Source organism: Ostrinia nubilalis, chromosome 18, assembly GCF_963855985.1.
Source record: "Ostrinia nubilalis chromosome 18, ilOstNubi1.1, whole genome shotgun sequence".
Taxonomy (NCBI): domain Eukaryota; kingdom Metazoa; phylum Arthropoda; class Insecta; order Lepidoptera; family Crambidae; genus Ostrinia; species Ostrinia nubilalis.
Window position 1 is genome coordinate 11,773,200 of NC_087105.1, and position 17,028 is coordinate 11,790,227.

A 17,028-nucleotide genomic window follows, 5' to 3' on the forward strand; every position below is an offset into this window, starting at 1 on the left:
ATTGGCGCTACTTAAGATCCTATCGTCGCCAGTGGGTATAGCAACGGTGAACGCAAATGCGCCTTCATTACGGATATTACTACTTGTATAACGTTGCTTGCTAGCCGCCAGAAAGCAAAGAAAGCGTATATTTGTGTATCAGATGTATTATTAACTAACTCATTTGACCGTTTAACTGATTACACTATGAAGCTGCAGGCTGTTTACTGCAGGTCGGAAAATCTGAAGCCTGATCAAAATTAACTTCTGCAGCTGACCAACTAACATACTTTTTTTTCATACAAAAATGCAAGTCAAAACTACACAGTGTATTGAGCATTGGTCAATGTATAAACCACACCCACCTTTAAAACTGACAAATAGTATTAAAATCAACAAAAACTGTAAAATGCGCACGTCACGCAGTGAAAACACGCGAGGTTGGACAAATTGTACCAATTTCGTACTGACGTTTGGCACACTGCCCGAGTGAGAGTATCGTATGTACGGACGACAGCATATCACGATAAATACTATGGAATCTTAGGTGGTTGTAACAGGAGATATATTGTAACAAATGCTGTCGACTGTACATTAAAAAGTGTAAAATGTATCTGTAACAATACTATTTCACAAACGAACACGTGCGAAATAAACACAAGGAAGTGAGGCGTAATGTGCCCCACGTGGAGTGGACTTTTCAGAGGTTGAAGAAATACAGTAATGATTAAACTGAAATGGAGCATCACTGTTAGAGATATCTATCGTTTTGACGAAATGAGAGATACCTAACTGAATATATCAAGCGAGCTGAAAGTAGGTATATTAATTTTCAAGACCATTAGAAAATGTTCTGAAAAGACACAAATTAAATCAACTGGTGGTTTTACAGCGCAGATAGTCCTGATAAAATCAGAAGATGTGATAAATTTTGGAGCCATTGGCCAGGCCATTTATTAATTTAATTACAACAACAGGTAACTTTACCTTCCTCGACGTTTGGACCGCGGGATCAATAGTTGTCATTGCCAGTTGAGACAATTTTGATCGATTTTAAAAGTAAGGCCAAACTAAAGTTTTATAATAGTTAACTTAATATTAAATCATTCAAAATTAGATCCTTCTCTTCTCAAATATTTCGTTAAAACGTATTTTAAATATTAAAAACGTATTTCTCGACTTGTATTCATGACACTTGATGACACTGACAAAGCCTATTTCTATGACAGAAGAATAGAGATCAGAGAAATAACGGTCAAGAAAGAGTAGGAAGTTATTTCTCTTCATCTATGGTCAGTTTGACCAAATTAGTACCAGACACTAAACTTGGTATACTCGTATCTAGTAGCTGTTCTTCCGTAACATAGCCTGCTCTTTCTGGACTTGGATAGACCCCATAGGGGTACCCATATTCAATGAAGAATCTCATACTAGAATGCGAACAGCAGTAGATTTTATTTGTTATGATTTGTTACCAGACTAGAGTTACGATTACGAACAAGCAAGTTCATCTAATGATATTGGAAAAAGGGTCAATAAAGTTCAAAATTACACACTACTACAGGCCTGCAAGGCTAGTGCAGAAATTGTGGTCATTGCTATCTAGAATAAAAGCTATTGTGAATAAACTTTGTCTAACATTAAAAAAAAAAGGATTATAATACCACTCACCCTTTTATTGGCGTCGAGCTCAATCTTGGCGTCTCCGTTCCTATGGTCACCGACCACGTACTTGGCGTCGGCCATGTCGACTCGCGTCACGATCTTGGCCTCCTCCTCCTTATCCAGAAGCTTCTCCTCCGCCTCGTCGGAGATCTTCTCCTTAGACTTGCTGACAGTCTTCGGAGGCAGGTACTCTGTGGGGAGAAGAAATTATTAGATCTTCAAAGCGTGAAAAGGCATTTACTGGGCAGGTATAAGGATGAAGCACACTTTTCAACCCGGAAACGGGTCGTAAGGCTGGTTTTAGTGTCACGCGGACTGTCAGCCGATCTGTATGCTAGCTATATGAACTGCTAGGGAGCGGAGCGGTTCCTCCGGACCGCATTACTCTAAAACGCTCCCTAGAAGTTCATAGAGATTGGCCGTGCGGAGCAGGTCCGCACCAGACGGTCCACGTGACACTAAAACCAGCCTAAACGTATCAACTCGATTCTTTGTATGAAACTCTACTGCCACGCACACTTATCCGCACCGTAACGTAAAACGTGTTGATCCCTTTCCAGGTTGATAAGTGTGCTATGATCTTTAGTCACCCTAGACTGCCACATAATATCAGTGCGCTTGCGGTCAAATACCTGCCTTGTTCTTTTAAGAAAGGAGGATTTGCCTAGACGTTTGCTTATTATACAAACAGTAGGAAATGTAGAGAGGCTTTTTGATTTTTGAGTGTTTATTAATCTGTTTATCTGTTTTTAAACAGATTTAAAATCGAAGTATCGAATAACGGTATTCCTTCACGAACAAAAATTGTGTAACTACTGTTTTAACCGACTTCATTATGAACCAAAATATTTTTATTCTTGTTTTTAATTACAGTTAATTATTGATTTATTTATAAGAAATAATGTCTGTTGATTGGCATTAGATTAATTTACGATTACTGACCTAAATTAGGTCAGATATTACGATATTTTTAGCACGCCAATAATGCAATCAATCGAACTTGTGGAAAGTAAAACTAACATATTTTGAGGTATTTTAAGGACTTAATAGGACTGGTCGTTTTGGAAATCCTTGGGGGAGGCCTTTGTCCAGCAGTGGACGTCATTTGGCTGGAATGAACGAACGAACTACTATACTCTCACATTCTGATGAGCCAAACAAACTTCATAATATGTCTTTCAAAATTAACTACAATATCAATTCCTCATCTCAATATCTCATTATAGATGCGAACTCGATATATTTGCTTCACAAATGCATTTCTTACACGCTCGTAATACAAGTCAATCTGAACACGAATCAGACCATTCAGTTCAATCATGATTACATCCGTAATCGTACCTTCCCACAATTTCTAATTTCTATTTCATGTTACACTACTATTTTAAAGAAGAAAGATTTGATAAACAAACAACAAGTTTGTTTATACAGGGTGTCCAAAAAAGTAGTGTCAAGCTGAAGCCCAGAGGTCATCACTAGGGCTACCCGAATCACGGCGACTTTTGATAGTTTTTTACAATATACAGGATTAAATAGGACTCGAAACTACTGGACCGATTTGAAAAATTCTTTCACCATTCGAATTTGAACGTAGGCGGTACGAAGTACGCCGGGTCAGCTAGTAATACTATAAAATCTTGATCGTTTATTGCTATGTACTTCCGTCCCGTTATTTCATTGTCAGTAATTGGGTATAATTAATTAATTATATTTAATGAGGAGCTTTAAATCAATACACATAATCATTATCAAGCAATATGTAAGTATGTCAACAATACATAATAAGTTAATAACTTAAACATATAATTAGGTATGTGTTTGCTAACCCTTCCGGAATTGTAAAGATTTAATACTCTAATTAAGCATTTTTTAATTGAACGACAAGCTTTTGATAATGTGGTCATATTTGTAACGTAACACAACCTAATGAACCTTACGTGAATTTAGATTCGTCAGACAAAGACTTTCGGGTTTCCCCTTTATTCAAAAATTAGTGTTTTGTCTCTCTTTTTAAGAAATCATCTCCACTTCACCCCTCGAGGTTTTTTACACGACTTTAGCAAGATTTATCATAATCAAATGTTTATTGCACATGTGGTTACAATGATGTTACACTTTAGTTATTCAGTGATTTAAGGGTGACAAACAAAGATAGTATCTCATTAATAACTTATTATTGTGTTTAGATAAGTAAATGCCACAATTTTTAACTGGATATGCCACCGTCCGTATATGACAATGATGCAAAATTGTGAAGTATTACCAGTATTACATCGGGCCCACATATCGCTATTATTGCCAACATTGCAAATTGGACACAGCGGCGCGAGCGCAACAATCAGGAAGAACGGGATCGCCAACTTCCCTTCCAGGGAAGGGGTCCCAACCGGTTTGCAGAATCAGGGTTGCCACTTAACGGTAAAATTAACAATGCGTCTGTCTGTCCCTATTTTATACAAATAAAAATAAACATTCATTCTTACAGGAATTTTTGGCGATGATAACTGTACCTAATTATGAAATGGGTCACTAGATCACCTACACTTAAACTCTATAATTGTGCAAGAAAGAGATAATTTTGAATTCATAACTCGGGATGAGAAATGCAATAAAAATATTAATTATTAATTACATTTGAGCAAGTTTTTCAGGATAACTTTATTGTAACAAAGTTAGATTACAATGGTTGGTAGATTGTAACAACCCTGTATGATCGGCAAGAAGCAAGTTGAAATGCATGGGAACCAGATCGGGAATATAAATTACTACTAACAAGTTATAGTGCGGAAATGTAACACTTTTGCAAGAAAGGCAAAAAAAGACTATTTTTTAGAATATTTCCAAAGTTAGAGTAATTATTTTGGTACAGGAAGGAGGAAGTGAGTTTAAATTTCTTCCAACGGTCGTCGTGTTGGCTCGTACTTTCTATTAAGTTTAATCTACTTCTATTTAATACTATTAATGACTTTCTAATTAATCCAATAAACCTACCTAGAATTCAATAAAATAATAGGAGTCTTCAATTTATTTTTAAACCGTAACTTAGTTATTTATTCAAAATGAACTTACATTTTCAAATTACTATTTCACACAGTCACAATCACTGTAAAGGCGTGTGTCCACACGGGCGGACTTACGAGTACTGAGGGAGCTCGGCTCTCCTCAGATCGTTAGGCTAAGTTTAGACCCGCGGCACTAAGGCACGCTAGGGCTGGCCAGTCTGGCCACAGTATGTAATTATAATCTATGTTTTATTTTATAATTATTTTACCAGTAAAAAAACCCGGTCAGACAATATGACCTGGGGAAATTTTTCAGTCACATGAAGATAATTACAGTTTGTACTGGTTAAACCAAACATAACATCGTTTGCGTAAATGTAAAAGTTAACTAATTAGAGATCTCTATCAAACTTTTGTCAATAAGTTAGTATTTTTATTGACATCGTTGGTGTTTGGAATGGATCTACCAGTAGGGATTGTGGAATGTGGATATTAAAGGATTTTGAGTAAGTAGAGCAAATTAAACTGTGTTTCTGCCATTGCTTTTAGTATAAATGGATTAATTGCATAGTGATAAGAGATTTGAAAGGTAAAGAAGTTAAGGTAATGACCTATAAATGTAGTAAAATCTGTGTCTTCGTGACTATGGAGCTTTCTAAGCTAGTTTTTTTCAGCCACACCTTTAAATACGCGAGGCAGCCCTACCCACGTGTGGGACCATCGATCTCTTCGTTAGGGCCCTTAACACAAAGGTCAAGCCGGTTAAGGCCGTTTCGCTTCCAAACCAAATATTAGAGAGTGTAGGCACTTTCATTTCTTCCGTATGTAGAGCAATAATTTATTGTACACAAACGTGAAGGCTACGTGTGGTTTTCCATAGAGGAAAAAAACTTGATAAATGGGATCAACTTTTCTTACAAATTCAAATGAAGACACTTATAGGCATCCAGAGACGTGGCCCAATAATTTATTTATTTTAAAGGGAAGATCAAAAGGATGATGGGCACAAATGTATGGAAAGTGGTACCCGCTCCAATAGCCATAACCAATATATATTTTAAAAGGCATTTAGATGTAGGAAAATGTCTGCTATGGGGCCAGTTCTAATTCACGTTTTGAAAGCAGTAATTCCACTAAGTATTATAATGAAAGTATAACACAATCATCCATGTATACGAGTATGTATTATGACTACAATCTATTAATATAACTAAAAGAAGCATTGAAAAGGAAAGGATTATACCTACGATGAACTACCCAAGCTATTAGCCCTTTATTCGCTTTCATCATCATCATCATGATCATTTTAGCCATAGGACGTCCAGTTGAACATAGGCCTCCCCCAATGATTTCCACAATGGCCGGTTGGTGGCGGCCTGCATCCAGCGCCTTCCCGCTACCTTTATGAGGTCGTCGGTCCATCTTGTGGGTGGACTTATTGGGTCTTGTGGGTTTATTCGCTTTAGCAACTCATAATAAAACCCTTAAGAAGTAATAAAACTTTAACCCCTTTATTAATAAAAGTTACACCCTAGTTGAACTCTGGCTTAAATTGTCATTTGGTATGGAAATGTCATTTTAATCCAAGGTTCTTCCTAGGTGTAACTTTTTATTAATAAGGGGGGTAGTACTTCTTTAAATAAAAATATTTATTTCACAATTGTCCCCATCAATATAATTATAGAGTTAAGGAAGTATGCTGGAGCAGTAAACCCTTCCTGCCTCGCATAACCTAAGTACCATACGATGGACACGTATGATACTTCTTCTTCTTCTTCCTCGGTCCCTCAATGATGAGGATCGCGACCACAGATAGTGTTCCTTCACAGACTGCGGTCATAAGCTGTGTGGACCGCACGATGCAAACTCCCGCCCACCGTCTTCCTCACCGCGTCCGACCATCTCGTCGGTGCCCTGCCCCGAGCGCGTCCCCCTTCATACTGTATGATACTAAGGCTACACAAAAAGTATCTTTATCTTCGAACGCAACCAGATCTGAGGCTGGTGGCCATAGTAAATGTTGTTCGTCTTGGTAAGACCTTTCAAATGACACTACAAACATAACTTTTGGAGCCGGGTACCATTCTGCAAAAAAGTATGTATATCTTCGTACACAACCAGATCTGAGGCTGGTGGTCATAGTAAAAGTTGTTCATCTTGGTAAGACCTTTCAAACGATACTAGACACATATCTATTGGAGCCGGGTACCATTTTGCCCATTGTCCTTTCAGTAGATATCCCAAAATGTGGGTATTTATGGGAATAAATAAAACGTAGAGCTATCAAGCTGTTTTCGGGAACTACTTAATTAGGTATTTGCTGGTGATAAGAAAAGGCGATTATAATGAACTTCTAAAGTAAGTTATTTAGGAGACGAATCTCACACTTATAAGTATGTAGTTTTATTTGTTTGAAGTATATTTGCTAAGTAAATAAATAAACCTACATGTTTTGTGATCAGTTCCACTTTACATTACGACTTTAGAAATCGCTACGTGCTCGAAAATAAACTTTAATAATTTAATCAACTCGTGTGCCTGAGGTCTTATCGCTTTATCGCGATTTAAATTGCGTATCCAAGATACATCACATCTTCGTTGAATGAGAATAAATCGATTGCATTTCCAGAGACTCGGCAGGGGCCGTCCATCTGGCTGGCTTCGGTGAAATTATCAGGTAAATTATTAAATTGGTCGGCCGTTGAACGCACAGCGGCACACACACTTAACTTCTTGTTTAATTGTAATAAGGCCCATTTTGCCAAATGTAGAGTCTGATGAACTGTCGACTGCGCATTACATCATGGTGGGTTGGCGATGGATTGCAAGTGCAAAAAGTTAACTTGAGTAAGTCCCTCGAAATTCTGCTTGACCGAATATTTAGTGCAAGCCATTTTGGACCTTATGGTAATCTCGTTAAGATCCGTGTCCGTGTCCGTCACACTAATAACAGTTCCCGCGATTCGAACCCGTAACCACAGAGCGTCCTACACTACTGTTAGAATCATACACATACTCACTCACAAATTGGATATTAAATACAAATAGTCTGAAACCAACTTATTCACCAATACCATAATTTGCCAATTCAAGCCATCAATCATAGGTACACAACACACTGATATTTTAGAAGGCTCTCGGGTCATGGCGTCCTTGCTCGCGGCCAACGTTCGAATGCCACAAGGAATATCTTTTTGTTATCCCGTACGACTCCCCGCGTTCCTCAGGTGTAATTTGATAGCCAAATCAGCGTTAATCCTTTCGTTGCTAACAGACGGCCGTCCTGATGCCGGAATGTCCCCATTCCGCTTCGGCCATTCGAACGTTATGATGTATGTCCCCATACATGTATGCTATCTATGTCGTTTAATTACTTGAGAATCAATTATCATCTGCAACACCTTAATCAACAGTTGAATCAATCGTCCAGCTGAAATTCGATTCGCATTTGACAACACCAGTGTAGTATCAACACCTTCCTTGTGAATAGTTTCACCCGAGGACCTTAAATTAAACATTCTATTTTACTCTTCCGTCTTCGTTACATTTTCTTTTTCTCTGTTATTGCAATCATTCCGTCTGAGCGATATTCAGTACCATTTTCATAATAATGATTCTGGCGGTCTTCGAGGCCAGTGTCATAAATCAATCTTCTTTCAGTAAGTCCTGAGGTACTTTCTTCTTTAGTCTACGAACGAATACTTGAAAATATATCGTCCACAAATAAACTGTTATGTAGCTCCAGTTTTCATTATGATAAGTTTAGCTTTATTATTTATTTCTTCTTTCACTGTTTTGATACCGAATTTTCGGTAAAGTCTCTCGTGACGTACCACGGTGCTTCTACAATATCTCAATACTCCATCGTATACTGCTGCTTTACCACATTAGTGCATTCACATAAAGATTTACAATTCAGGTAGCATCTTCGACAGTTTCCATTGAAACTTCAACAAAACGTTTGTCTAGATTGGTTTCATTATACACTTATACTATAACAAGACCTTATTTTCCACTGCAGGTTGACCATTTCTTATGACTTTTTGCGTTATTGTTGTCCTATTGCTGGACGTTTGGTAAAAATATGCTTTTTCCACGTTACGTTTCATCCAAGTACATGCCAAGATGTAAATATCTCTTCATTATTTCATTTCATCATTTCATTTCATCATTTCATTTCATCATTTCATTTCATTTCATCATTTCATTTCATCATTTCATTTCATTTCATCATTTCATTTCATCATTTCATTTCATCATTTCATTTCATCATTTCATTTCATTTCATCATTTCATTTCATCATTTCATTTCATCATTTCATTTCATCATTTCATTTCATCATTTCATTTCATCATTTCATTTCATCATTTCATTTCATCATTTCATTTCATCATTTCATTTCATCATTTCATTTCATCATTTCATTTCATCATTTCATTTCATCATTTCATTTCATCATTTCATTTCATCATTTCATTTCATCATTTCATTTCATCATTTCATTTCATCATTTCATTTCATCATTTCATTTCATCATTTCATTTCATCATTTCATTTCATCATTTCATTTCATTATTTCATTTCATCATTTCATTTCATCATTTCATTTCATCATTTCATTTCATCATTTCATTTCATTTCATTTCATTTCATTTCATTACAATTCATTTCCTCATTAACAGGTTTAGGCGGCATAGATACAGTGTAGGTTCCATGACATGACCTTGTGGAACTCCTGCTTTCACTTTACCAATCCCTTTAAGATTCTACTTGTTCAAAAACTGAGTAAGCATCGCTTGTGCATCGGCATTCTTTTCACTCATAATAATATGTAGGTATATTCATAATATTTATTTATTCATTATTTGCAAGTCATATTTCATCACATACATCATACTTAATATTGACTCTGTAAGGGTGTAGCAATTTTACAACTTATAATAATTTAGGTACTGAGTGAGCGCAGCTTGTGCTTCGACATCCCTTTCACATTTTTGAGTGAGCACCGCTTACACTTCTGCCCCCTTTTCACTAACAATATACATATTCGTAATAATTCAGGTACTGAGTGACTACCGCTTGTGCTTCGACATCCCTTTCACAATTAAAGTGAGCATCGCTTGCACTTCGGCCTCCTTTTCACTCATAATAATATAAGATTTATAAACATTAGCGTTCCATTTCAATTCAGTAAATCGTATAAAAATGTCATATTGAGACCAGCGTTTCTTTATTTTACTTATAATGTAGTTTTAAAATAATTCAGCTATCTACTGAGTGAGCACCGCTTAAGCTTCAGCATCCATTTCACGATTAAGTGAGCACTGCTTGCTCTTCGGCATACTTTTCACTCCTTTGTCTAATAAATAATGTTAAATCATTACCTCCATTGGTGCCAGCATTGCTACCAAAATAATATTCTTAATCACCTTTTTTTTTTATCACTTGTTTTCCTTCTAAGTAGTTTGGTCCCGTAACAGTAATATAATAAACATTCTGAAGTAAGGAATTCAACCATTGCTTTAACAGTAACATTATAATTTACATTACATTTCATTCTCAATATAGTCAACCAATATGTAAATGTTCATAAATAGGACCCAGTAATCATTACTTGTACACATGATTAAAATAGTTGCCTGCAAATTTTGTCACGTACATATCCCAAAATGAGTAGTAATTGGATAGTCCACATGTCTAATCTTAACTCTCAATGCGCTTTTCATAATTTAAAGTAGGTATCCATTGGTGACGACTTTTCACATTGTCAAGTCTCTAGTTGACTCACTCTAGTCTCAACTCTCAATGCATTATATCCTAAAGTAGGATCCATTGGTAACAACTATTTATTTCACATTGTCAAACCTCTAGTTAGACTCACTCTAGTCTCAACTCTCAATGCACTATATTGTAAAGTAAGTATCCATTGGTGATGTGACTATTTCACATTTCAAATCTCTCATTTTAAATTCACTTTAGTCTCAATTCTAGTATTCGCTAGATTCACAATCGGCCTTGTTATTACTGCACTGCTATCCAGGGTTTGTTAGGAATTATAAATGCTAACTTTAGTGCTGCTCCTTTACTCAGGGAAATAGTGGTGAGTCTGGATGTACTACTCACATCTCGCATACACGGTATGGTGGATTAGATCACTATCATAAGTTTCATTAATGCTTTTTAAGTGTGACAAACTAATGAAGTACCACTTATATTCGTCAATATGTCTACCACTTCATAAGACAAGACATGTTTATTCAAATTCAAATTATTTATTTCTCATTATTGTAGATAAAGATTTTACCACGTGTTAATCGTACCTATGTTTTTACAAGTGTATCCCATTTATAAAAATTCACTGTTTTCTATAAGTTGGAACACATTATCATGTATCTGTATACATACATCTTGGATTATTTCACTGAGATGGCAGTAAATATACTTTTCTTTGTTGTCACGTCCACTAAATGTATAGTAGTAAATGTATATATTAATAAGTACTTTCACCAAACGTACCTATAATATGTAAAACAATAACACAATCACTTTGATTTCATCATTCACCATTATTGTTCAGTTTCATAAAGTCCACCATTAAAACTCTTCTCATTTAAATGAATTACGACTTGTTGTATCCTTTGCAACTTAATTATTTATGTATGAATTTCGTATACATAATGTTCCGATAATGTTTTATAACAATAACTACACTCGAGCCTGGAGTCGGTCATTTGAAATGTTTGTAAACATCTCAGTGTCCACACTTGTATCGACTTCCATGGACAAATTTTCATATGTGGCCAATTAATTATTACAATTTTCATCTTCAACTTTTCATTATCTTATGCTGTTAAATTCAGTTACAGTCCGGAATACCGGAAATGTAATGTAACATTTCCGGTGTAACATCATTATCTTCAGATTTTAAAAGTGGGAAGCAAATAAGTATGCGTTATAACTCTTGTGAACTGGGTCGATCGTTGCAGAATTCAGTAAGTACTTACTAACTCTTCCACCAATGAACTTGAATCATTATAAAGAAGTTTAGTCCCATGTAAATAGATACATATATGTACTAAAGTAATGTCTTCATTTAACACTGGAACAGCCACTTCGAGAATCGCCAAGATAAACGTAAACTTTTACTGTTTGCAATTATTGCTCTATTTTATTAATATTTCATTTATTCTAGTGATTGGTTTTCAATAAAATTTTGTCCTCCGTCAAAAGCCTGCTTAAGGTATCTTTTGCTACTCGTATTATATCCATTATCAACAGGCAACTTTTTTTTCATTTTCTTAACGTTCCATTTATTAACCTTTTACTTTTATTTCCATCCCTGGAATATCATTCTGATTTAACTTAATCACCAAATAAGTACATTACTTATTTTAAACTTTCGTATACCATATTTTAAGTGTACCTTGAAATGTGGTTAAATTTATTTCTGTATAATATTATAACATCTATCCATGCGAGGATTTTATATTATCTACTCAATTGAGTACATTGTTTTCACCGTATGACACTCGTAGAAGCTGCTCTCAATTAACAAAATGCTCTAAGATCTGTCTGTCAGGCACATGCCTCCTCGTAGTCCTGTTTTGAATTTACATAGTTGTATTCTCCAATTTACACACCTCTAGTTCTTTCGTCTTCAGTGTTGTAGGTCTCGCATATACGTAACAACAGCTAAATTGAGTCTCATAAATCATTAGTATTGTGTTATCAATTCATTATCAGGCAGGTCCACTAGTACACTGCTCGAAAATGGTAGGTAAACATTAAACTCTACATAAATTACAGAGAATGTGACCATGTAATATGAACTTCAGAACGACGAGTCTGTTTCGATTCCTTGTCTCGCAAATAAGCAGGTTGCTTCTTTTATTTTTAAGTCGTATGACATTTGTCACGGATATTTATTTTTTTACATACATCACTATCACATTTCACATATCAATAAACATACATTCTTTTCACATAGTATCACTCGTATATTAGTCTCTTCTCCATAGTGATTCAGGTCTATAGCTTACTTATTTGTTAGTTCATTCATCCCTATTCATTCACTATAAAATATAGGGTATTCGACACAATTTGTGTTACTAGAATCAAATAGTTCGATTTGCATCAATTATTATGGGTATAAATAATCTCTGGCACCCTTGTATTTGTTCTCATAGCATTTCCCTTACTCAATAATTCAGGTATCTATCTACCTACTGAGTGAGCACCGTTTAAGCTTCAGCATCCATTTCACAATTATGTGAGCGCTGCTTGCTATTCGGCCTACCTTTCTTACTCAGTCATCGAATAATAATAATAATTACAACATTAACACACCATAACTTTTCCCCAACGGGATAGTTACACTCAAACTAATATAACGTAATTTCAATGATGTATCTATTTTCACTGCTAATTGGTTATACCACCAATCACAATAAACTGTCTCTTGGTAAATCAATTGTAGGTATGCTTTAAAACACTGTTACCCATATGGTACACAATTTATCTAGCTCTAATTTCGCTACATTCACTTCAACAAGATCAACAAACGTAAACTTAAAACCGCTCTAAATAACTGTTGTAAAAACCAGTAATTTGATTAAAATCATATTCATCGATACTACATGGTATCGCTCACTACACATGGCTGTATAAGCTGCACTGGATTTATTACACATCAGTTATATTGTATTAAATTACCTTGTTTCGGTTAACAAATCATCATTTAATTCAAATCTTTCAATCAGTATCTGTAAACATTACCTGTAAAATCATTGTTATCATCACAACATAACCGGACTTTCCTGATCTTTACACTTAGGTATCAAACCATTATTAACTCAAGTTCAATTTTTCATAGTGACGTAATAACCAATACGTTACTCATATAATATCACAAACATTCTAGCACAACGGCTACCAAATCTGAAAGCCCAACTGTTAAATCCCACATTGATGGTTGAAAACAAATTACTTACTTATCACTTCATTTACCTCAGATACGATTTTATTTCAAATACATTGCGTGTGGTAACATAAATGTAACGCAGACACATTTAGACAATCCCGTAGGTGTCGCTTTTCAACTTGTAAACTTTGACCAATCTTTAACCACTCTGACAGTGTTAATTACGTATCTTCAAAACAACTCCATTCACTGGAGTAATGAACTAATTACCGAATCTTATTTATTTTTCGACGTCAAAATCAAAACACTTATCATTTGTGTTCACATCTCTACGACAATTAGGTAGTCTTACCTACTTATTATCGATTTGTTAAAATTACCAACTTTCATCGTCCATGTGTTCAGTCAGTCAATGTTATGATTATTTCAGTACATTTGCCATTTGTAAATATAGCAGGTACCATACCTTTCCATGGGCTAAAATACACAAAATATAAATTATTATTACCAGTAACTCTTAAAATATATGTATCTCCATAAATCATGTTTGCACAATCACGACAAATTGTCGAACCAAATTCATCATAATAGTAACAAATCACAAGTACTTACTTTGAACCTTTAGAACCACACACAATGGTGTTTATTGTTTCGAGGCCTCGCCACGAAATTTTATCTTAATGGTGTTAATATAAACACAGGTTCGCTTCGCCAGCGCAATCCGAGTCAGGATGTGTTTGTTCCAAACGGCATGTCATAAATTACATTATTTTAATACAAAATAATTACGAACTCTATATGGGTAATTTAAATTTACTTAATTTACATCACCATAATTATTATTTCACAGTAATATATTCCATAATATTCACATAACTTCTAATAATCCTTTGTCACTTTCAAATAATTCACATTTATTTTGTTAAGATCTTAATAACCAATGATGGAGTAAAAATAAAATTAACGAACTGTGCCATTATGATATATCTTTATATTAATCATAAACTATCTGCTGAGAACTTATCTTTTCTCTTAGTAAGATGGTACTTTTACCAATTCAATATATTCACTATAAAATCCCTTTTAGCAATTCCAAATTCATACTTAGTTTCTTGCGAAGATCTAAATAATAAATATCTTCAATTCTTGATAAATAAAAGAAATCTTTCTTTGCATCATGACTTCCTCATACCAAAAATTACTCACTTCGCGGTTTTTTTTTTTTAAATTAAATTAAAACTTTAAATTATCACAGCAGATCTTCTCAAGTAATAACGTAAGTAACAGTATCCAAAAAAATATCAGTTTTTTTTTTCTCACTGTATTTTCCATTCATTTGTTGTGAACTTTATCGCACAAAATAAAAGTGCATAAAATAAGGACTTAATGTTATTTTCTGCCAGTCAACTATTGATTGAGCGGCTACTTCCAGAAAACTCACTTGTTTTTTCATGCAACTTGATCAATAATAATAAAAATAAATAATTTACATACCAATGGGCGTCGGACTCACTTCTGATATGTTAGAATCATACACATACTCACTCACAAATTGGATATTAAATACAAATAGTCTGAAACCAACTTATTCACCAATACCATAATTTGCCAATTCAAGCCATCAATCATAGGTACACAACACACTGATATTTTAGAAGGCTCTCGGGTCATGGCGTCCTTGCTCGCGGCCAACGTTCGAATGCCACAAGGAATATCTTTTTGTTATCCCGTACGACTCCCCGCGTTCCTCAGGTGTAATTTGATAGCCAAATCAGCGTTAATCCTTTCGTTGCTAACACTACTTACCCGTCGTGAATGTCTAGATGGCAAAATCCCTATACGTGTGTATTGAGTATTGTGTTCATCATGGTGTAGTGCTGAATATGTGCAATTAAGTGCCTTTATTTCAAATTTTGTGACCCAAATTCAATAAAGTTTGGGGTCCTGCCACCTTGAACTCAAGATGGCGGGACCACTTCGCTACTCAAAAGCGCATTATTTCTTTTACTTTACTAAAAATTTTGCATGTGAGTGAGCTTACTTGTTGTTACGGTAAGTACCTACAAAATATCGTAGGGAAAGGATTTCGAAATTAAAACTATCAGAACTTGACCTGCTTTTAAGGGGCTGTTTAGAGTGCCTGTAAACTGTTTTAGTAGGGTAGATAGTAAAGATGAATGTGTTGAAACATAATACAAACATGAAATTAAGTTAAGTTAAATTGTTTATAAGTACTTAAATGTTCTGAGCTTTGTTACGTCTTGTTTGAATAGTGTAATTGGTACTACCGTTCTATTCATGAATAAATAAATAAATAAATGATCAGTCTAAGTTTTTTTGGCTGAAAATATAAACATTTTCCTACTATTGTAATGGAACAAGCCTTTCAGAGTAAAATTAACAGTTTGTTGATCAAGACCACTTCACATCACATTGTTAATGTTTGAGTCATGAATAAACAAAACCAATTTACTACAAGTATTTTCCAAACACATTAGGTACTTGTGTGTAGAAAATATGTTGATTAAATTATCAGTATAAATAGCAGCATCTAACCAAATGTTTTATGACCTAATTTGAAAAAATAGCATTTACCTACCTACTTATAAGTTGAATATTTTAGGCAAACAAATAAATAAAAGTTATAATTTAATATCAAAATAAATTTTACTTTATTAATAAAGTAGATGAGTCACTTAATCAAATATTTACAAAAATCACATTGAGATGGAGTTCAAACACGTAGCATAATAGATATTGTGTCATTGTGAGTTATTTAATTTTTCCAAAAATTGTTGGAACATAGCATTTCTCTCTCTTTGTATAGCGTTTGATTCTTCAACTATATTTATGAGTCTATCTAATTTCTCTTCAACAGTCCTTTGTCTGTCTCTCATTTCAAGAGTAATTTTTCTAAACTCATTATATCTCTTTTTATTCAGTTTCTTCTTGGCTTCATCATTCTGGCTCGTGGATGCTTCTTCATTGTCTGGCACTGAAGCTTCAATAGGACGTGCAGCATTTATCGATAAGAGGACTTTAGCAACATCTTCCGTGTTGCCCTCTTGTATCTTTTGCTGAATCTCAGGTTGATATTCACCATTTTCACTGAATATTTCCTCAAATATATTAAAATATGGCCACCTGACGGTTAGAGCTCCACTCCGATTCTTTTTCTTCAATAATCGAACATAGGTTTGTTTCAAATTCCTGAATTTCTTGTCACAGTTTTCTGGTCCTTTTCCGACCACATGGGCGATGTTAAGCCAAACGTTTTTCTTTTTCATTTTAGGATCCCTGAACTTCTCAATGTTTTGCAGGTACATGTCCAAGAGCAATCTAATACTTTTGTCTTCCCAATGCTCATCTCCGTCTTCTTGAGTTTCTCCATCTACAATCACTGTGTTATTCATCTGCATATAATCCCCTTCTGTCTCAATATATTCAATTTCGTGAGCTGA

At 34.8% G+C, this 17,028-nt stretch overlaps 1 protein-coding gene across 2 annotated transcripts in view; it reads right to left on the reverse strand.

Moving 5' to 3' along the window:
* The window catches only part of LOC135080739 (probable maltase), a 42,560-nt gene that overhangs the window by 24,294 nt on the left and 1,238 nt on the right, over window positions 1-17,028 (reverse strand). Inside the window, exons 1-2 of one of the 2 annotated variants that reach the window (XM_063975451.1) lie at window positions 4,714-4,782; window positions 1,651-1,835 (exon numbers count right to left, since the gene is read on the reverse strand). In XM_063975451.1, the coding sequence (XP_063831521.1) occupies window positions 1,651-1,725 (75 nt within the window). In that variant the 5' untranslated portion in view covers window positions 1,726-1,835; window positions 4,714-4,782. Of the gene's footprint in view, window positions 1-1,650; window positions 1,836-4,713; window positions 4,783-17,028 lie in introns of those variants that run through there. The other variant, XM_063975450.1, reaches the window with a different exon arrangement.